At 37.2% G+C, this 24,020-nt stretch overlaps 1 protein-coding gene and 1 pseudogene across 1 annotated transcript in view; both read right to left on the bottom strand.

Annotated features, from left to right (window-relative positions):
* Window positions 1–16,495, bottom strand: part of CRYBG3 (crystallin beta-gamma domain containing 3) — a 120,595-nt gene extending 104,100 nt beyond the window's left edge. The window contains exons 1-2 of the mRNA XM_074192306.1: window positions 16,318–16,495; window positions 445–511 (exon numbers count right to left, since the gene is read on the bottom strand). Coding sequence (XP_074048407.1) covers window positions 445–511; window positions 16,318–16,454 — 204 coding nt within the window. The 5' untranslated portion in view covers window positions 16,455–16,495. The remainder of the gene's footprint in view (window positions 1–444; window positions 512–16,317) is intronic.
* Window positions 16,496–22,478: 5,983 nt separating this feature from the next.
* Window positions 22,479–23,268, bottom strand: LOC141492022 (max-like protein X pseudogene; annotated as a pseudogene).
* Window positions 23,269–24,020: the final 752 nt, after the last annotated feature.

The following is a 24,020-nucleotide window of genomic DNA, read 5'->3' as shown; positions in this document are numbered from 1 at the left end:
TCCCAGACTGTTCCTTCTACTGCAGAGTGCTCTCCCAGGAAGAGGAGATACATAAATGGTTTTGCTCCAGGAGAAAAATTCCTAGTGATTATATATATATATATATATATATATTTATTTGTATTACATTAAATTGATAATCACATTTATATATTCTTCAAAAAATCATCATAGAAAAAATGTTTTAAAATGGAATTTTGACTTATAGTTGAGAAAAACTTCAGTTGAAAAATTACTTTTAATTTACTCTTCCCTAGTCTTTTTTTTCTAGCTTTATCTTTATGCAGATGAAGAAAACATAACTATTACAAAAATAATTTCATTTTTGAAATCTAAAATAAATGTCTTAGAATTTGAGAAACTTAGTAGGCACAAAATATAACAAGCAAAATATCTCCTTCTCCCACTCCACTACCACACATACATTTGTTAAATCAACTATACCTTTACTGATTTTGTTGAAGGTGCATTTTCTGTTTTCTGACTTATAGTAACAGGCCCATTTTCAGGACTGAAAAATAAAAACCACAAAGTTTTTTTTAATTTAAATCAATGCAACATGAAAATCAAATTCATTATAATTTCATTTGAAAATCAACAAGTGTTTTGTCTACATATCTCTATGAATCATTTAACAAATATCCTATCAAAAAATAGTAATTTGAATCAACATAAACCTTACAAATAATAATTTAGTATTCATTAAAATATGCATTTGTCTATAAATGGATTCATTTTATATTTTAATTCTGAGACCCATGATGAGTGGTATGCTAACTAAATAAAATTGTAAATAGATAAAATAAACATCTGATACAATAAATGTTTTATCTGCAAAAAAATGTTACTAGATCAACAGAATGAAGACTGTTTTTTCTAATTATATTTTATTTGTTCTTAAATTTTATGAACTTTTTATTTTTAACAAATAAAATGAGCATTTCTGTAACCATAGCTAAACAGGAGGATTATAAATGAAACAGGAAGTCTCTATTACATAATTTATTTTCCCTTTAATTATAAAACTAAATCCAAAGGGTCCCTGCCATCTTCCATGTCTATGGTTCTTTCTGCCTTCCTTCTGTTCTCTTCTATATAATTATTTTTTCAATGCTTCAATGGCTTTTTTAAAACTATACCTATCCCCATACTCAGAATGAAAAAAAGAAAAACACTAATAATATACATATTAAAAACACAATTTAGAGACTACTTCTGCCTCAGGCACAGGTGTTGTATGAGTAGAAGAACCAGCCCAGCTGACAATAGGGAAAGGAATGACCTCACCCCAGGGCAAAGCCCACCATAGATTGAAGGAAAAAAGGATTCAATAGCTTCAACCCCTCCCTTCAGTCTAAGGGAGAAGGCCACCAACAGGGTCACAGACACTCCAGAGAAAGCAACCGGCACCTCCTACTGGCCAGCTAGAGAAATTGCACTCAGGGAGTAAAGCCTGTAGCAATCCCAACACCACACCCCTGTGAACCAGCCCCTCCCCAACTCAAAGTCTTACCAAAATGAAGAAGGGTCAGCAGAAAGGTGGATCCATACAAAAATTCTTGGAAGGAAAAGACCCTAACTCAGAGAGACCTAGAACCTCTGAAGAGAATATGATCTAGTCTACAGCACAGAAAGACTCCCTTGAAGAAATAAGGAGGGAGTTTAAAAATCAACTGGAAAATTTCGGAGAGACAATTAATACCTTCCAACAAGAAAACAAATCCTTAGAAAATGCAAGCGGACAAATACAAAATGACAATAAATCTTACAGACTGGACAAATGCAAAAAGAAAATAATTCTCTCAAAACTTCAACTGGTCAAATGGAAAGCTCTTTCCAAAGTAGAATTGACCAATTGGAAAAGGAGTTGCAAAAGTTAATGAAGAAAACTCCTCCCTAAAAAAAAAGAATGGAGTCAGCAGAAACTAATGACTTCATGAGACAGCAAGAACCTGTCAAACAAAATCAAAAACCATAAAAAACTAGATGAAAAGGTAAAATACCTCATCAGCAAAATCACTGACCTTGAGAATATGTTGAGGAAGGGCAACCTGAGAATTACTGGACCTCTTGAAAACATTGAAGAGGAAAAAAAAGCTGGGACTTAATATTACAGGATCTAATAATGGAAAATTGCCCTGATTTCATGGAACCAGAGGGCAAAATAATTATTTTTTTTTTTAGGTTTTTGCAAGGCAAATGGGGTTAAGGGGCTTGCCCAAGGCCACACAGCTAGGTAATTATTAATTGTCTGAGGCCAGATTTGAACCCAGGTACTCCTGACTCCAGGGCCTGTGCTTTATCCACTGTGCCACCTAGCCACCCCTACTGCCCCACCTAGCCACCCCTGCAAAGTAGTTATTGAAAGAATACATCAATCCCCTCCAGAAAAAGATCCTAAAAATGAAAACACCAAGGGATGTTGTGGCCAAATTCCAGAACTATTAGATAAAAGAGAAAATCCTGCAAGCAGCAAGAAAGATACAATTTAAATATCCAGGAGCCACAGTAAGGATTAGGAAGGACCTCACTGCATTAACATTAAGGGACTGAAGGGCCTGGAAGGAGATATTTGGAAGAGCAAGGGAGCTTGGAATGCAGCCAAGAATCCATTATCCCCCAAAGCTAAACCTTCTCTTCCAAGGGGAAAAGATGGACATTTAAATGAAATGGAAGAATTCAAAAAATTCCTGATGTAAATACCAGAGCTAAATAGAAAATTTGGACATCAAACAGGAGGTTCAAGAGACATATGAAAACGTAAAAAAAAGGGGGGGGGGCGGTAAAAGAAAAAAAACTGCTATCCAATAAGTTGAAACTGGCTATATCGCAGCATGGGGAAAAAGATTCTCATAAATCTTGAGAATTATAACTTTAACAGAGAGAATATACCTAACCAGAAGTGATGACATTCATGACCTATCCATGAGACTGCTATCCAATGGGATGTAACTGGCTTTAACCCCACTTGGGAGAAAAACTCTAATAACTCTCAAGAATTTAACCCTATTAGATAGAATGTACTTAGCTAGAAGTGACAGATACTCAGAATTTTCTATAACTCAGAATGATCTAAAAAAACACTGCTTCCTTAAAAAGGGGGGACAGGAAGGAGATGGGACCAGGGAGGGGATTGAATGGGGTAAATCTCATTACACTAAGAGGTACAAAATACCTATGGTAATAGAGGGGAAGAAGGAAGGAGACCAGAAACATCTGAATCTTCTTCTCACCAGACTTGGCTTAAAGTCAACTTACACATACTTAGTTAACTTAAAAACACCTAACCTTTCAAGTATTAAAAGTGGGAAACAGGGAGGGGGATGGAGAAAGGGAGGGGGAGGGGGGGAAAAGGGGAACTAACAAAAGGAAGGGAAGGGAAAAGGGAAAGGGGAAAGAAAGGGGAGGGGTGATATAGGAGGGCAAACACAATGAAGAGGGTGGTATTCAGAAACAAAATACTGGGGAACACAGATAAGGGGGGGAAAGGGGAAAAATACAAACAGAGGGAAGGTAGCATTGAGGGCAAAAAAGAAGTAGGTATCATAACTTTGAATGTGCATGGGATGAACTCTCCCTTAAAAAGTAAGCAAATAGAGTGGATTAAAAACCAGAATTATACAATATGCTGCTTACAAGAAACTCATTTGAAGCAGAAAGATACATATAAAGATAAAAAGGTTGGAGCAAAATATATTTTGCTTTAGCTGAAGTGAAAAAAGCAGAGGTAACAATCCTTATCTCAGACAAAATAGCTGCAAAATTAGATAGTGTTAAAAGAGATAAGGAAGGAAACCATTTCCTTCTAAAATGTACCTTAGAAAATAAAGTTATTTCAGTACTGAACATATATATATATATATATATATATATATATATATATATATATATGCGCACCCAATGGGATAGCATCCAGATTCTTACAGGAGAAGCTGAAAGAGCTACAGGAAGACAAAGAAAGCAAAACTCTACTAATGGGAGACCTCAACCTCCCACTCTCAGATCTAGATAAATTGAATCATAAAATAAATAAGAAAGAAGTTAAGGGGATAAATAGATTGTTAGAAAAACTAGATTTGGTAGACTTATGGAGGAAATTGAATGGGTATAGAAAGGAATATAACTTTTTCTCTGCAGTACATGGAACTTATACAAAAATTGACCAGGTACTAGGACATAAAAACCTCATGAGCACCTGCACAAAGGCAGAAATAGTGAATACATCTTTCTCAGATCACAATGCAATAAAAGTCATATGCAACCAACTGGAAACTGAATAACCACATTTTGAAGAATGAGTGGACCAAAAAACAAATTATAGAAAGAATTAAGCATTTTATCCTAGATAATGACAATAATGAAACAACATACCAAAACCTACAGGATTCACTCAAAGCCGCTCTCAGGGGCTATATTATATCTTTAAATGCTTACATGAATAAATTAGAGAAAGAGGAAATCAATGAACTAAACATGCAAGTAAAAAAATTAGAGAAAGAACAAATTAAAAATCCCCAATTAAATACCAAATTAGAAATCCTAAAAATTAAAAGGAGAAATTAGTGAAATTGAAAGCAAAAAACTATTGGATTAATAAATAAAACCAAAAGTTGGTTTTTTATAAAAATCAATAAAATTGATAAACCTCTGGTCAATTTGATTAAAAAAAGAAAGAAGAAAACCAAATTGCTAGTATCATAAATGAAAAAGGTGAACTCCCCACCAATGAGGAGGAAATTAAAGTAATAATTCTAAATTCTTTAGTCCAACTCTATGCCAAAAAATTTGATAATCTAAGTGAAATGGATGAATATTTACAAAAATATAAGTTGCCCACGTTAAATGAAGAGGAGACTAAACACCTAAACAACCCTATCTCAGAAAAAGAAATTCAAAAAGCCATCACTGAACTCCCTAAGAAAAAATCTCCAGGGTCTGATGGATTCACAAGTGAATTCTACTAAACATTTAAGAAACAATTGGTTCCTATTCTATATAAACTCTTCAGAGAAATAGGGGAAAGATGGAACTCTGCCTAACTCTTTCTATGAAACCTATATGGTGCTGATACCTAATCCAGGAAGAGTTAAAACAGAGAAAGAAAATTATAGACCTATCTTCCTAATGAATATAAATGTAAAAATCTCAAATAAAATCTTAGCAAAATGATTACAACAAGCTATCACTGGGATAATACATTATGATCAAGTAGGATTTATCCCAGGAATGCAGGGTTGATTCAATATTAGGAAAACTGTTTAGTATATTCAATTATATGATCATATCAATCGATGCTGAAAAAGCTTTTGACAAAATACATTCCTACCAAAAACACTAGAGAGTATAGGAATAAATAGACTGTTCTGAAGCCATCAACAAAAATTATATTCAATAGGGAGAGGCTAGAGGCATTCCCAGTAAGATCAGGGGTGAAACAAAGGTGCCCATTATCACCACTACTATTCAATATCCTATTAGAAATGTTAGTTTCAGCAATCAGAGAAGAAAGAGAAAAGGAAGGAATTAGAATTGGGACGGAAGTGACAAAACTCTCAATGCTTTGCAAATGACATGATGGTCTACCTAGAGAATCCAAAAAACATCATCCAAAAAACTACTGGAAACAATCAGCAATTTTAGCAAAGTTGCAGGTTATAAAATAAACCCTCATGAATCCTCAACTTTTCTATATTTGTCTAGCAAGATACAGCAGGAAGAGCTAGAAAGAGAAATCCCATTCAAAGTAACCTCAGACAATATAAAATACTTGGGAGTCTATTTGCCAAGACAGACTCAGAAACTTTTTGAAAACAATTATAAAACACTTCTCACACAAATTAAGTCAGATTTAAAAAACTGGGCAAATATCAACTTTTCATGGATAGGTAGAGCTAATATAATAAAAATGACAATTCTACCAAAACTAAACTACCTGTTTAGTGCCCTACCAATCAAAATTCAAAAAATTACTTTTATGCATTAGAAAAAGTTGCAAGTAAATTCATTTGGAGAAATAAAAAGTCAAGAATTTCCAGGAATTTAATGAAAAAAAAGTGCAAAAGAAGTGGGCTTAGCCCTATCTGATCTAAAATTATATTATAAAGCATCAGTCATCAAAACTGTTTGGTATTGGCTAAGAAATAGAGTGGTGGACCAGTGGAATATACTAGGAACAACAGCAGGCAATGATTATAGTAATCTGCTGTTTGATAAACCCAAAGAGTCCAGCTATTGGAATAAAAACTCTCTCTTTGATAAAAAAAAAATTCCTGGGAAAATTGGAAGTTAGTATGGAAGAAACTTAGATTAGACCAACACATAATGCCTTTTACCAAGATAAGATCCAAATGGTTACAGGACTTAAGACATAAAAAACAATACTATAAGCAAATTAGAAGATCAAGGACCAGTTTAACTGTCAGATATATGGAAAGGGGAGCAGTTTATGACTAAGGAAGAGATGGAGAACATCACTAAAAACAAACTAGATGATTTTGATTATATTAAATTAAAAGGCTTTGCACAGATAAAACCACTGAAACCAAGGTCAAAAGAAATGTAGTAAATTGGGAAACAATCTTCACAACTAATGATTCTGACAAAGGATTCATTTCTAAAATATACAGAGAACTGAGTCATAGTTTTAAAATAAAAGGGCATTCCCCAATTGACAAATGGTCAAAGGATTTGCAAAGGCAATTCACAGATGAAATCAAAGCAATCCTAGCCATATGAAAAAATTGCTCTAAATCATTAATTATTAGGGAAATGCAAATCAAAGCTTCTCTGAGGTACCATCTCTCACTTCTCAGACTGGTTTATATGACCAGAAAGGATAATGATCATTTTTGGAAGAGTTATGGGAAATCTGGGATACTATTACACTGTTGGTGGAGCTGTGAACTCATCCAGACTTTCTGGAGAGAAATTTGGAACTACACCTAAAGGGCAACAAAAATGAGCATACCCTTTGATCCAGCAATACCACTACTGGGTTTATACCCTGAAGAGACTATGAAAAAGGATAAAAAACATCACTTGTACAAAAATATTCACAGCAGCCCTGTTTGTCATGGCAAAGAATTGGAAATCAAGTAAATGTCCTTCAATTGGGGAATGGCTTAGCAAACTGTGGTATGTGTATGTCATGGAACAATATTGTTCTATTAAAAACCAGGAGGGATGGGAATTCAGGGAAGCCTGGAGGGATTTGCATGAACTGATGCTGAGTGAAATGAGCAGAACCAGAAAAACACTGTACACCCTAACATGGGGGTGATGTTCTACTTTGATGGACTTGCTCGTTCCATCAGTGCAACAACCAGGGACATTTTTGGGTTGTCTGCAATGGAGAATACCATTTGTATCCAGATAAAGAGCCGTGGAGTTTGAGCAAAGTTCAAGGACTATTCCCTTTAATTTAGGGGGGAAAAAGTTATCTTATTGTCTGATCTTTGTTATCTCTTAGGCTTGTTTCTTCCTTAAGGATGTGATTTCTTTCTCATCACACTCAATTTGGATCAATGTACAACATGGAAACAAAATAAAGACTGACAGATTGCTTTCTGGGGGGGGGGGAGTGAGATTGGGAGCAAAATTGTAAAACTCAAATAAAATCTTTAATAAAAAATAATAATAAAAAATATAGTAGTTTCATACACACACACACACACACAGAAACACACATGAAAATGAGGCACACTGGTGATCATTAATTAAACACTCACTTCTGGTGTAAAGCAGTACATTTCAGCACAGGAAGAAAAAAACAAGAGTAGATTGAAAGGAAACCAACCATTCTGCTCTATAAAAACATAGAAGAGATAGAAATTTGGAGTTAAAAATTATGAAAGAATCTAAAAATGTGGACAAAAGTAAAAAAGATTATTTTTTAAACATTATAAACATATGTGGACTGTGAAGCATCACAATGGCCAAAGAACAAAAAGTACAGGTGACTGAAAAGATTAGATAGATCCACATGTTCAAGGACTTTGAACAGGGCTTCTTAATCTTTCTGTATGTGATAGAACTTTGGAGGTCTGATGAGGTTTATGTATCATTTTTAAATATATAAAAAATAAAATACATAGGATTACAAAGGAAGCCAATAACATTGAAATATATTTATCAAAAATTTTTTAATACAAATCCATAGATACCAGGGTCAAGAACCCCTGACTTAGAAAAAGGTTTAAGTGTGTTAAAAAGACATTCTGCAGCAAATCTGTGGAAGGATGCAAACAAGAATCACATAGGAGGCATATATGGGTTGTGATGTGCACCAGATTAGGGAATTTCCTTATTAATCAGATCAGCTTCCTGAAGGTTTTTTTAAATTTCTTTTTGCAATATTTTGAGTTATGAGTTGTCTCCATCCTAACTACATGTTAGAGGTCAATATATACACACACACACATATATATATATGCATATATATGTAGAAACATATAATTCATGCTTAAACATATCAGTTCTTTCAAGGTGAAAAGCATTTTTCTTCATAAATATTTCATAATTGACTCATGAAGTTTTAAAATATATATATATTACATCCATATCTGAACTTAAACAAATACAAATGCTATATACTTATTCATATAATACATAAATTCCATATATATCATGCTTTAGATTTTATAACCATATAGCAAGTACATATACGCAAGGAATTACATCAGTGAAAGACAGATTAAGTAATATTATATAATGTATGGTAGCAGAAAAGCCATTCTATCTCATCCACCATCCCCTGGCCAGAATTTCATGTTAGGGAAGCCCAAGTACAGAAACTATTTTATTCTCTTAATCGGTCTATTCTTCAAGAGTTGAATTACTTTTCCATATTAACACATCTGTTTGGTATAGAGAACTAATTTCTGGAATAGATAGCAAATGACAACAGAAGGATAGAGTGGGATAGAGATCAGGCCAAGGCCTTATACAGCTTTGGTTCTGTTCAGCAAAAAGAACAGGACAGAATTCCAGTCCTGATCATCTCTTATCAAAAAGGAAACACCTACTCTGTCTTTGGGAATACAGTTTCAACAAATAGAATGAGGGCATAATTCATTCAGAAGTTTGAAAAAAATCTTCAAATAAATGCTAAGAGAAATGATTTTGATTATAATGTTTAGAAATTTGAATCTCTTTACTTGTGTTCACATTTTTAGATTATTTCATAATTTTTAATTCCTAAACTTATTCAAATAATAGCCAAACTGGGCCAGTGGTATTTTGAAGTATTCAAGAAGCAATGCTATATATTAAGGAATGACTCTAAAAAGTTTTATGTCAATAGTCGAGAATTAGGAGGAAAGGTACCTCTGACCTGACCAGGAAAAAGAACTGATGTGAAATATCAAGAAAGAAAAAGATAATGTGAGCAAATATTGAACTATCTAATGTCCTATCTATCATCCAGCAACTCCCTCAAAAATCCCAACTCCACCCATCAAAATCCTGTCCCTCCTATAAGATGTAAAGTCATCATCATCAACAGATTTCAGTCTCTTTCTTGGAGCCTGTTTCTAAAAACTTTTCCTTTATTAAAGATCTCCTATTTATACAGAGGAGTGTGGTGGTAAATATAACAATCAGTTCACAGACAAACACAATATTTTAATTTTCATTATTAACTTTTCTCCTTCATTTTCTTAAGTCTAGACAATCAGTAAAATAACAAATCAAGTCCTGATTTGTAGTATTTGCCATCTTCAGCTCACACCAAAATTTTTTTTTATTAAAGATTTTATTTTGAGTTTTTGGTGTGACAGAAAGCAATCTGTCAGTCTTTAATTTGTTTCCATGTTGTACATTGATCCAAATTGAATGTGATGAGAGAGAAATCATATACTTAAGGAAGAAACAAAAGGTATAAGAGATAACAAGATCAGACAATAAGATATCTGTTTTTTTTCTAAATTAAAGGGAATAGGGGCAGCTAGATGGCGCAGTGAATAGAGCACCAGCCCTGGAGTCAGGAGTACCTGAGTTCAAATCCAGCCTTAGACACTTAATAATCACCTGGCCACGTGGCCTTGGGCAAGCCACTTAACCCCACTGCCTTGCAAAAACTAAAATAAACAAATAAATTAATTAATAAATTAATTAATTAAAGGGAATAGTCCTTGAACTTTGTTCAAACTCCATAGTTCTTTATGTGGATACTGATGGTATTCTCCATTGAAGACAGCCCACAATTGTCCCTGATTGTTGCATTCATGGAGAGAGCAAGTCCATCAAGGTTGAATATCACCCCCATCACACTAAAAATTTAACAATCAGTTCAAACCTGTACAAACTGGCTCCAGCATACAGCCTATATACCTCATAAATGAACACCTTGCATACTTTTCTCCCTTCTTTGTTTCATATTTGTAAATCTTATGCATTAGATTAGGGATCGTGTCTTGTACTTTTTTTAAATATTCCCTTTAATATTTATAACAATATTGGCAGGTAATAGGCATTTCACACTTTTTGATTAATTTTTTTTAACCATCCTTATGGTTAAATCTTCAAATCAAAGGTAATTAACTGCTTGCCAAAACAAAAATAACTAAATTATAATTTTCCAAAAGAAATATTTTAATAACTGTGATAATTTAATCACTTAAGATTAGCCACATACAAATTTGTACCAAAAAATGATGACTGTACAGGGATACCAACTAAAGAGAAGTCAATTACCCAAATCTTCACTCTATTGTACACCAGGACCCACAGGTGTTAATATTTATTTTCTGTTTCTGCATAGGCATAGTAGTGAGAGAAATTATTTTACTATTATATTAATAGCCAGTTATTAAATTGGGATCCAAGGACTTCTCCTCTATTTCCTCCTTAAAGTTAAGCTCCAGTAAAAAGTCAGTCTTTGAAAGACAGAACTGACTGAGGAGATTATCCCTGATCCTCAAGAAAAATGCTCTTCAGGGGCAGCTAGGTGGTGCAGTGGATAGAGCACCGGCCCTGGATTCAGGAGTACCTGAGTTCAAATCTGGCCTCAGACACTTAATAATTACCTAGCTGTGTGGCCTTGGGCAAGCCACTTGACCCCATTTGCCTTGCGAAAACCTAAAAAAATAAAATAAAATAAATGCTCTTTAGTCTTGGAGTGCAGAAGTTCATATATTGATATGGTTCAGTTACTCAACAACTAACAAGAACATTAGTTTACCTGTGCTTTTTCAACTTTTTTGGCCAGGGATACCTTTAATATCTGACTAAATTATGGGACCTGATTTGAATTTAAAAGTCACTGGGGACTAAATACTGAAAAGGCTGCCATGTAAATTGGTGCTATGATTATCATCATCTTCATGTCACTGTTTGCTGTTCTGATAGTAAACTATATGTAAATCATTAAGAAGTCAAAGTTGCATATCTCAGTTTTTCTCATTTGTCAAATGAAGATGTTGAACTAATTGACCTCTGACATTCCTCACAGAGCTATATCAATAAGGCTATGAAGAACACAGGCATAGTATTTAACAAGTTCAAACCTGTACAAACTGGCTCCAACATATAGCTGGATACTATTTTCTCCTTTACTCACCCATCCAGTCTCACGCTACCCTAGTATACCTCACTAGAGGGGCTGTAGCAACTTGTTTTGGCAACTGATAACTTACCACAACCTGATAACTTACCACTCTCTCATTTCCATCATTAACATTTTGACAGCTATCCATTGTATACATTAACTTTCATTCACATTTGTAAATCCATGAAGAAAGTTCATGTCAAGTTAATGATGATGTTAAGAACATAAAATGATTTGTCTTTTGGAATAATAGAGGTTGGCACATACTAAATTTAGCCTCAAAAGATAATTACGCAAAAATACTAAAAATAACACATGGAGATTAAATACATAAGACTATATAGGTTGAATAAGGAAGGCACTGAATCATTTATGTTGAAGTGTTGAAGGGGAAAAACACATTCTACATATATTCAATATATATACTATAACCAAAATCTACTTTCATCTCACTAATATGTTAGTATTTTCATCTTATGAAACTGTGAAATTCATGTCCTCTGGATTGTCTTATCTAAATAGCACAGTTATTAAATTGGGATCCAGGGACTTCTCCTCTATTTCCTCCTTAAAGTTAAGCTCCAGTAAAAAGTCAGTCTTTGAAAGCCTGATATACAATTAATAATGAATGAATGCTGAATTCAGCCATATTAAATGAGTATTATACAAATGAGACACATTTTAATTATTAGGTCCATGAAACATAGAAAAATAATTTAGAGGTGAAATAACCTCATCTATTCAGGTCTGGAGAAAAGTATAGGAATTAAGGTCAATATCACTGATTAATCCATGTAGAGATTCAATCTGAATACATAATATTCTTATAAGCCAGTTAACTATATACAAAAAAACTATATACATATTTTTAATGAAGTGAACATGACAGATTCATGAATAACTGCATTAAACAAGTAAGCTAAGGTCCGTGCCCACACTAGTTTCAACCAAACTGTGAATGATGAATCAATTTCTTTACAGCTAAAAGATGAAGGATGGCTGCCTCTGGATTTCAATAAAGAACAATATGCATCCTTTCTATTAATTGTACAAGTAGAAACCGAAGCATCTGGCTTGCAAAACAATCCCTTAACTAAAGGTCATGGTATTTCTTTCTCTTTGCTTTGGTCCAATTAAGACTAGTAATGGACTAGTCAAAGTAGAAATACTAGGTCTATTAGCCTGAGCATTTTTTGCAAATTTTTAAGAGAAATGGAACAAGTGGTTCCCCATAATACTATGCCATGTAACATATATAACTGCTGCAATAAGGGTATGTATTGGTTTCCTGCATGTGATCTATATATCTTGTTACTGAATAAAATTTTATTATATATAGTATGTGTCATATAGCACGTGACTTTTATCTTATTTTTGCAATGTTGTCATATATACTATGACCATGTTAGTTGCATGTTCAATGGCCAGATGCAAACAATTCTAACACCAACTGAGGTATTTGTATGTGTCCTATATTAGCTGGAAAGATCGTCTAAGACTATGTCATGTGCCAATTTATGTTATCATAATATGTTAAATTAGTTCATATTTGTTACTCAAGGAAGAATATGAAGACAGTAAGATTTTCACTGGCTAGAATATAATGCTAAAGGCAATGGTTTTTGTTTTCTTACTTTGTGCTTTGTTATATTCTGCTCTCACACTCAAATCTAGCTATTAAGCATCCACTATGTGTAAAGCACATAGTATATTAAGACACTAGGGATATATAGACAAAAATTGAATACTTCCTGTTCTCAAGGTAGCTACATTCTATTGAGGGAAAACAAGACGACACAGTACTTGTTGATTCCCTTTTATTTAGTTGCCTTAGTAGAGGGGAAGAAAAAATGGGGCTGTGGAATGTTAGCAGAGTGCTAATACTCTAATCCCACCTCTCCTATAACAACTCTTTAAACCATGCTGAGAAAAAAAGGTATCAAAGTTATCACCAAGAGATGTTTTGAAAGTCTCATATATATATATATATATATATATATATGTATATATATATATATATATATATATATACTACTCAATTTAGGTTGTCTTTAACATTTCACATGACCATTCTTAATAGGAACTCAGGGGGAAAAAAAAGAATCATTCACTATAGAGTACTGTATAAAATATGTCATGGTGGTTCCCTTTGGGGACATAGCCTCAATTCTTTTCCTTGGTTAAAGTCTTAGACAAGAAAAAAATCACCAAGATACCAATTCTTAAAATAATAACATCTCTCTGGAGGCTACTGGGTGCCTCAAAGGTAATTTGTTTTTCTGAGCTTTCTGAATTTGCCTCAATTGGATTAGCCAATCAAGTCTACCCTCCCTACTTCAGTTCCAAATCATTGGAAAATTCACATTGACAAGCATAAAACAATTGTCTACTCTTGTCCCATCTTCACACCCTCACACCCAAAACACATCAAAGAGGCATTGTTTAGAAAGCTAATACTGGATCTGAAGTTTGATCGTACTGGACACTTTGGTAGTCCTATTCCACCTTATGAAAAAGGAAGATCCAGATTTACTACTATAGTTGCCTCTAATATAGAATACTGTATTTTCATTTTGAAAATATTCCCTAAATATAAAGTTTATGGAAAACCAGTCATTTATGCAAAATTGACTAAAAGTATTAAGGATATAGACTACTCAGCAAATTTTCCTTTCACTTTTAAATAAGAGAAATTCATGACAAAAAAATCAAATCACCATATTATCATCATATTGAGTGTGTACTGAAGGACCCCATTTGTTTTATCAAATGCTTAAAGACTTGGGCCCTTCAGTTCCCTTTACTAAAAGGAAAACTTGGAATTAATTTATTTAAATATCTTTTCCATCTTCCCTGACCACCTATGAAAAGTAGAAATCCTTTAGCTTCTTATTTAAGATGAAAACAAAATGAATAGTCATACAATATGTATATAATTAAAATAAGCATTATAAAAAAATTCCAGCCTTTTCCTGTAGATAAAGGGGAAGACAAAAGAGGTAGTAGCAGGAAGACAGGGCCCTTGTATTATTAGCTCATGTAAGAAAGGAGTTGATTAGAAAAGTCCCTTAAAAAATCAAACTCCTACCAGCTGGGAAGACATTTCTTTAAGCAAGGCCCTTACATCCTTGCTTCTATATAAAAACACCAAGACAGCAATATAGTTTTAACCTGGATTCAGAAACTTCTATAGGACTTTGAAGTGGTAGTCTATTTGAATACCCTTAAATAGGGCTAGTTTCAGATTTTTGCTGAGATGACAAGGATCACTCTAAAGAAATTGTACTATTATGACTTTCTTCCTATAGTGACAACAGTTTTAACTGATGTGCAATGTAGTATTATGTTACTACATAAAAAAAAAAAGTAAAGCGAAATATGCATGGTGATTTAAGTACACTGTTTAAGTAAGAAGTTTGAGTTAGGCTTTTAAAAATGTGAACCTAGTGACTAGGTGCACCTGCCCTGGAGTCAGGAGGATCTAAATTCAAATGTGACCCCTGACACTGGATAATTACCTAGCTGTGTGGCCTTGGGCAAGCCACTTAACCCCATTTGCCTTGCAAAAACCTAAAAAAACAAAACAAAAAAAAATGTGAACAACCAATTGAAGCTGAATCTCTCAGCTCCCAACAACCAGCAAAGACAAAAATACCTTAAGCTGACTTTAAGAATAGTGAATTCTAACAATAGAATATTTTCTTTTAGTTCAATCTTTTTTGTCATTGACCCTGCAATTAGGTGAAGTATAATTTCACCTGTTTTACTAAGAAACAATAACCCAAAAAATGAAATCTGAGGATCTTAATTGCAGTTAGGTAACTTCCTTCCATTTCTCTCACTGGTCAATATAACACTTGATTCTATGGCAGATAAAGTTTCTCTTTGGATTATTGTATAGGTTTTCCCAGTAATTTTCTAGATTATGACTGCAGGGAGGGAGAAGAGAGGGTTCAAAGGGGAGGGCAGCTTCTTATAAAAAGTTTTAAAGTGATGGGCAGCGACCAGCTTTAGATTTTTTAAAAGCTTCCTTGAGGATTTAAAGAAGTCTGAGGGATAAATCACAAACTTTACTAAGGCTGTTTCACTTTACAGCAGGTGGGAGGGGTTTCTGCTGAGGGCGCAGAGCAAAGGGCAGGCCCGAAGTCCCAGTTTCTGCAAAGTCTGGGGGAGCTCTAGACAGTTGGCTTCCTAAAAGTTGTCAGGGGCACGGCTAACGCTTCAGAATCCAGCCGCGGTGGGTTCTCTCGCTGGTGGTCCAGGCTGAGCGAGGTCTCCAACAGTCTCCTACTTTGGGGCTGCAGCAGCTGGGACAAGGAAAATCACCGGATGCTCCCTGGCCCGAGGCCTCCTCCCTGTAGCCCAAGGGCCAGCCCGAGCCCCGAGCCCTCCTCCCCAGTTTGGACGATTTCTAGGTTTCAACTGACAGACGTTTCCTTGAGAGCCGGCAGGGCTGGAGGGGGAAGAGACTAACTAGGGCTAGGGACACGAACAAACGTGGGAGTGGGAGTGCGTGTGTCTGGGCTGGAGCCACAAGAGGCGGAGGGGATGGCCAAGCCCAGCGAGCCCCCGGGAGTTGGGGGAGGGGGCTTAACGGTCGGCTCCAGCGGCGGGGCAGGAGGGCGGCGGGGGAGGCCCGGGCCGCCCTGGGGTGGCAGCTCGAGCGAAGTCCTGCCGGCGCCGCGTCGGGGCCAAGAGACCCCGGGCTGCCCGCCCCGCCAGCTTTCCACTCCCCCCCACCCACCATCGTCGCCCCGCCGCCCCCCACCTACCTGGGAGCGCTTCCAGCGGGGGGCTGGCCGGCCGCGGGCTTCTCCTCCTCTTCCTCCCGGGAAGGGCTCCGAGGAGCGAAGAACCGGGAGAAGTTGGGCCAGGAGGAGCCGGCCCTCCTCCGGCCGCCGGCGGACATCTCCGCGGGGGCAGAAGCGACCGCCCGCCCCGAGCAGCGAAGGGAAAAGAAGGGGGGAGGAATGGGAGAGGGGCCAGCGCGCGCGGCGCGGGTCCCGGCGGCGCGGAGCCGGGGGCGCGGAGCCGGGGGCGCGGAGCCGGGCCGCCCAGGCTCCCGCTCGGATCCCGGCGCGGCGTTTAATCCATTACCCGGGGAACCAGTTTGGAGGCAGAGAGCGCCCGCGCTGGGACGCGAGTCGGAGTGAGTGGCCAGCCAGCCTGCGGCGGCCGCGCCCCGGCCCACCCCGGGGCCGGGAGGAGCCCGAGGGCCAGCGCCGCCCCCAGCCCAGACCGGCCCGCAGCCTCCCAGCCCTGCCCCAAGCCTAACTTTGGCCTAAAAGCAGCAGCTCTCCTGGCTGCATCCCCTCCCCCCCGCCCCTGTAACTCGGGAGAGGGCTCAGGCCGCCCCCCCTCCCCAGGGCAGGCTTACTACTCTTTGCTGGCAGTTCTGAAACGTTGGGGTCCGCCAGCACCAGAGAGTCTCCCCCAGTTGGTGCAGGAAACTTTTAAGCTGGTGGCCATATCGATAACATATGCGTGCACACCAGAGAAACTCCAGGGACAAGCATGAACACACATGGAAACAGTGGAGGAAAGTTTTAGATTTTAAAGAAAAAGAACCTGTGACCAGAAACGTCGTACCAAACTCTGGGAAAATACAAAATGGAAGCAGTTTTTGTAAGCTCAGAGTGCTATATAAGGGGGGGGGGGGGGGAGCGAGATCCTACAAGGAAAGGAGAAAGGGACTCAAACTGCTTTAATGAATGGTCTTTTTTCCTTTTAAAAGGCTGATTTAAAAAACAAGCCAAACCAAAACATAAGCAAATTTAGCCCAATCATTTCTCCTTACCCAGAACTTAAATGCAATTTTAGGGGCACATTTCAGAAACGTCTTAGACACCCATAAAATAAACACGTCTCTCTGACTCATTTTCCCCACCCATCTGGAAATCCTGAGAACTAATGGATCATTCTGCTATACTATCTCCATAAAAGAGATGCCCTCAAGAGTTTTAAAGAACAAACCAAAAAATCACAGCACCAAAGAAGACTCTCCCGACTTCTCAAGGTCACCTTCCCCATCCCCACATATTCATCCCCACACATACTGCAAATACAGCAACGTCAATTTTTGCTCTTTGAGAACATGCCCCGTGAACGTTTCTCCTCAGTTCTGTTCCGGGGCAGAGGGGGTTGCTTCAATGCTGAGGCTCCTTACTGAGGTACGAGATTGTCACCTGGCAGGTTCTAGCTTAGGTCTCCGTCGAAGTCCCTGTTTTGTCAGTCAGGCAACAGAGTATTAAACACCTTGAGCCAGGCATTGTACTAAGTGCCAAGGGAACAAACAAAGGCAAAAGTAATTTCTACTCTTAAGAAACTTCCATGTCTCGGGGCAGCTAATGGCTCAATGGATAGAGCACCGGCCCTGGAATCAGAAGGACCTAAGTTCAATTGGGGCCTCATATACTTAATTGACTGGCTATGTGACCTTGGGCAAGTCACTTAACTCCATTGCCTTGCAAAAAGAAAACCTACAAATTTAATGAGTTCTTAACGCCTTGTGTGGATATAACAGCCTTCAGCATTGGCCTCATTACAGGCTTCGGTATGACTGCAGCTCTATCTCAGACCCTCCTGGTACATTCATGTCTTTAATGTGTGCTCTCTGTATCTTACTCTAATCAGTTGACTGACATCTTGAAAGATGGTGTCTGAACCAGAAAAACTTGCAGCCTCTATGTCTTTGGGCAGGCTGCTAAGCTGGAAGGGATGACTATTCCTCTTACCTATTGTCCCTTAATTTTCCCAAACATTAATGATTCATTACTGATGCAGAAATAGATAATAGATATATTTCCTTTACATTGCTTTTCTGTAATCTGTGGACAAATGTGTTTTAAGGAATTCTCCTGAGCACAGATAGAGAAGAGGGCAAGCAGGAGATTTTGGGGGGTTATCTTTTGTTTTTGTTCTGTTTGATAAAATATGTGATCACAAAGCATGTTGGCTTACTATATTCTGTGATAGAGTGATAGGGTAGTAAGGAATAGGGTCATGATCAGAGAGAGGAGCATCTAGATTTAGGGTAGATACAGATAATATTCCATTTCAATCCCACAGATCACCCACATCTGTCCAGGATGGGGTTGAACAGCTCAGCACTGCAACTTAAACAGGGTTAGCAGGGAAGCAAACTGGATTGTGTAAAGTAAAGCTACAGCTTTGAGGAAGGTTGCCCTTAGCAAGCACCAAAGGGGAACTCAAGGGCTACTGGGCTGATGGTTTGGAGAGACTGCCATCTAGCAAGCCACTTAGACATTGCACTCCCTTATTGGATAATTAATACAATGACAAACCATATTATTATTATTATTATTGTATTAATATTGTGAATTTAAGAAAGGCAACATGTAAGTCTATCTAGACTGATTGCAATGTTACAATTGTCACAAAGGTGTCACACTCAACTTCTATGAAGTGCCTTACTTGGTTGATCTCTAAACTGTTTCCTACTTCCATGGGTCTCATTTTAAGGTTTATCAGGATTTCTAAAAGGAAGCAAATGCAGCCTATAACAGTATGCTTTTACCATATTTCCATTCAGTTATGCTAGTACCACTAAGGAACTTTTTTGATAGTACCTTCTCGTTCTCCCTGCTCATTCCAAGGACTCTTAAGACTTCAGCAAAATTAAAAAAAAAGTTCTCATAAAGTTTCATAATCTCTAATGAGTCCTTTATAGATTAAAAAATAATAATCTGGCATCCAAAGAAGCTAAATAAATGTAGCTACTTAAAAACAGAGCCAGAAGTAGAACTCAAGCATCTTCTTTCCAAATACAGTGTTGACAGAATTTTGCCACACTTTTCCTAACTAGTTTAGAGTGACTATAAAATACAAACATGTCACATTTCACATATAAGACAATACGTTAACATCACCAAAATAATAGAGTTAAATGTGGCTACAAAACCCATCTTTTGTCAGAAAAGTCTGCCCACAAGATCAAATATAAGCTTACACCCTAGAGTACAGTATTTACCATGTGGCAGGTGGTCCAGGCATATTAAGACAGCTGTTAGCATCAAGAACAGCACCAACCCTTGAAAACCAAGCAGATGGAATGGGACTCTTTACTAAGCTACTTCCTATTAGAATAGCAGTATTTGGCCAAAATGAAGTAATGCCATTCTGCCCTGGGCAGCAACAAGCCATTACCAAACACTGGCACTCAGTTCAGAGTTAAGAAGGAAAAGCCCATTCCACTATGGTTTCTTAGCTTGCCTACCTATGATTTTCATTCTACTAAAGCAAATGAGAACAACAACAACAAAAGACAGCACTTCACATTCTGTTGTACCCAGATTATCATCATTTGAACACATGGGGGGAACCCCTTTGCTTTAATGCTTCACTGGGAGCAGATGGTGGAATTTTTAAGTAATTCGGCATTCTGACTTTAGATCCATTAAATCATGCAATCTTTGTTTTTATGGTGAATCTGAGAATGAAATTCTTCAGATAGTATTCTTGATACTTAATATGAATAGACTAAGCCAAATTATATGTACATATGTTCCTAACCCAACTCCGAATACAGTGATATAATAATAGCTTCATTGAGTAAAAGAGTTCTGTCCCTTTCTTTGGAATCTCTCACATCATTAACTTTAATAAAAATATCCCTGACAAAAATGTAATTATCTAATGCCAAAGCATTTGTATTCAGAAAATAATTTGCAAAGGGAAAGAAGAAATACTTCTTTGGCACAAGTATTAACTAGGACAAACACATTCCAAAATAATTGGTCATATGATTTCAGTTCGATGTTGCTCACTGCTTGAGTCACATAATCTGAACTATACTATGATATGTATTAATTTTATTAAGGCTCAGTTAATGTATTCTATAAAAGATGACTCAGCATCCCAATCAGGTTAATTGCCATGTCAAATGTATTATATAGGCCCCCCTTCTCTTTTTTATCTAATTGTTTACAAAATAATTAAATTAGATTAAAGTGTTATATATTATATGGTATAGCATGCATTTTAAAACATTTTATCTTCTGGAAAACATATTTTAAAACCCATACAAAGACCCAGTTATATAAGTGAAAAGCATTTATGGGGTTTCGTGAGACAAAGCTTTACAATAAAAGTTGATTTGTTAGACCAGTTCTCCTTCTTTCCTGTGTTGAGGTCTTAAAATATATAGCCTCCCAGCAGTCCATCATTGTTCTAGCTCTCTATGGACACTTTGTTTTCAATATGATTTGTGACAAGAGGCTTGAAGAAGAGACACATGGGCAACTGTTAATGTGAACAAATGTTTTGGTGCAAAGAAAGAAGGCAGCTGGAAAAAATGCATATGTATATTATTAAGAATGAACCCTAATTTTCACTTTAAGCTATTGCAGTATATTACCTGTATTTCCCACCCCTACAATTCCTCTTCAAGACAAGAATGTAAAAATTAATCACTCATTCCAACATGGGGTTGTTCACTTTTATCTGGTGCCTAAGCTACTACATTCTAAATTTATTATACAGCGAAATCAAGCTTGTGAGCACCCCAAAAATGATGAAATAATAAAAGTGATTGAAATAGCCCAGGGAAAAGCCTAATAAAATATTTCCCATATGATTTCTCTCTTAGATCAATGTATACCATGGAAACAATGCAAAGACTAACTGACTACCTTCTCTTGGGGGTGCGGGGGAGGGAATTGAGATTAGGGGGAAAACTGTAAAATTCAAAATGAATAAATCTTTTAAAAAAATTTTTTAAAAAGGGGTGGCTAGGTGGCATAGTGGATAAAGCACTGGCCCTGGAGTCAGGAGTACCTGGGTTCAAATCTGGTCTCAGACACTTAATAATTACCTAGCTGTGTGGCCTTGGGCAAGCCACTTAACTCCTTTGCCTTGCAAAAACCTAAAAAAAAATGTAAAATGTAAAATATTTCCCAATTATTAACCCAAACCAGGCACTACTGGGCTAATTAAAAAGAAATACCAATATATGTGATTTTTTTTTCATTTCTTCAAAATTGAGGTGCGGTACATATTCTGTTCATTCCATACTAATCTATGTTAAATAATTTGGACTACCTAATTATCCTTTTGATTCAAAGGAACCCATTTGATACAATTTTGTTCAACTAAAACTAGTTGACTTTGTAAGTACCAAAATGTTTTCTTTTCTTTTAAGCATTTAGTAAAATTTATTGCAATTACAATTTGATATAAAAATATTTCATTTCCATTGGATGGTAAATTCTTCCTTGTAAGCCTGAAAAAAAAAGAAAGGGGGTGGTGGGATTCTTTATTTTAAGATAGAAGTTTCTCCACTCTGCTCTGGCTCATTTCTGAGAAATTCTGACAGCAAGTAGGAAGTGGACAGGAGAATGGACTTCTATCCCTAATGAACTCATGCAAAAAGAGACAGCAGGTCAGCCTGAGGGAGGCACCATAAGACCTGGCTGACTTAAAAAAAATAATAATAAAATTGTAAGCTTAAAAGATTACATTGAAATAAAAGTTAAGAAATCTGCTTTAAAGTTTCTGATCACTGGCAGACTCTCCGGGAATAAAATCCCTATGTAACATGCTCAAAATCTTGTCTGCCATGGACAGACATGACAGTACTATTTGGGAGAAATGCCTGTGGCACTCCATAATTACAGAAATACTTTCTCTGTCTACTCCAGATTCCTGCCAGAAGTGTATACAGTCTCACTGCCCTTCCCTTAAAATATATATTACAGCACTAGCTAGTTGCTTTCAAATAAATACTTGAAATGAGTTTAAATTGAAAGCTTATGAAGATTCAAAAAAGATAGGGGACAAATCCAATGGCCCCTAGAATCCTACAGGTTTGAGATGGGTTTTGTCTAATATTGATAAAATAAATTAGTCAGAAGCTGTCCAAAACCCAGCAAACAAAGGAAATGTTCTGTTTGAGACATCAGAATCAAGTCTCCTGGTTCCACACTTCCAGTAGCGTTGGATGAAAAGGCAGTCAGTTAAAGCTGGTTTTTCAGTTGGTGCAATACCCCTGTAACAATCTCCTGGAGGGTCTGGGGCTTACAATGCTCCTCAATCCAGCTGAAGACACAGGCTGACAGCTCCTGGAAGCTGGCCACAGAAATGGAGGCATTGAAGGACTGGAACAGAGAGTCCATAATGCCCTGAAACACATTGAACTTGACCTGGTCAGAGACCTGGTCTTCCCCTTCATGAGGGTTGTCCTGGTGTGCCTTCACAATCTGTTCATAGCTCACTTTCATGATTTTCAGGGCCATGACATCCTTTCGTAGTGTAGAGACCTCCTCCTCCTGTTTCTTCTTCTCTTTATGCAAGAACTGGATATAATCAATGGTGTTCTGAAGAACAATGGCTTTGCTGAGCTTCTGGGAGCCAATGGAGAAATCCTGTTGCTGACATGTGGGGACAATGGCCTGAAGGTCATCGTAGCCTCTCTTGATGGCATCTCTTCTCTTCTGTTCTGCCTGCATGTGGGCTCTTTGCCTCCTGTCCTTATACGACTCCTTGTAGGGCTCTTGTTGGTAATCACTGTCCTCATAATCTCTGTTGGGCACGGAGGAGGCACTGGTGGAACCGATGCTGTTGGCTCTGGACACCACGCTGCCCTTTCAGTTACTGTCTACGAAAAGGCCCGGGTCCAGGGCGCCGTCCCCGTAGGCACACTCCACCTTGACCCAGGGGTCCTCCGGAGAGGCGCCCCGCTCCGTCATGGTCAGACCGAACGCACCGGAAACCCAAAATGTTTTCAAAGGATCATTACCTTCACAGTTGGAAATAACCTTTTATATCATCTAATCCAGAGCTGTCAAACATATGCCCAGCAGACTACATGTAACTCACAGCACTCCCAACATGCCCTGAACTGGATTAAAATGCAATTGGGAAATATTTTTAAAAATTAAAAAATATGGTAAAACATAGATAATGGTAATATGTGATTTTTGAAGTCAATATGAGGCTTACATGTGATGTGTATTTAAGCCCATATTATGTATGGTTTAGGGGTTCATTTTCTTTTTGAGTTGATATCATTGATCTAGTACAACAGCTTTGATTTTTTTCAGTTGAGAAAATGAAGGCCAGAAAATTTAAGTGACTGGCTCAAGATCACATGTATAGTAAATAACTGGAACAAAATTTGAACTCCAATGTCCTAATTTTGAATAGAGTACTGCTCTTCCTTTGTCATGATTCTCAGTCTATATACTCTTTTTTTCTAGGTTTTTTTTTTTTTTTTGCAAGGCAAATAGAGTTATGTGGCTTGCCCAAGGCCACACAGCTAGGTAATTATTAAATGTGAGACCGGATTTGAACCCAGGTACTCCTGACTCCAGGGCCAGTGCTTTATCCACTGCACCATCTAGCCACCCCAGTCTATATACTCTTAATTGTTTCTTTTTTCTTTACTACCTAATACTTGGCACCAAATTCCTTCTTATTTTAAGAGGTCCATGAAATATTTTTTTCATAAGATGGAAAG

This window comes from Macrotis lagotis, chromosome 6 (genome assembly GCF_037893015.1).
Source record: "Macrotis lagotis isolate mMagLag1 chromosome 6, bilby.v1.9.chrom.fasta, whole genome shotgun sequence".
Classification (NCBI taxonomy): Eukaryota; Metazoa; Chordata; class Mammalia; order Peramelemorphia; family Peramelidae; genus Macrotis; species Macrotis lagotis.
Note: the sequence above shows the minus strand (reverse complement) of the source record. Positions and strands in the feature narration are given on the sequence as shown.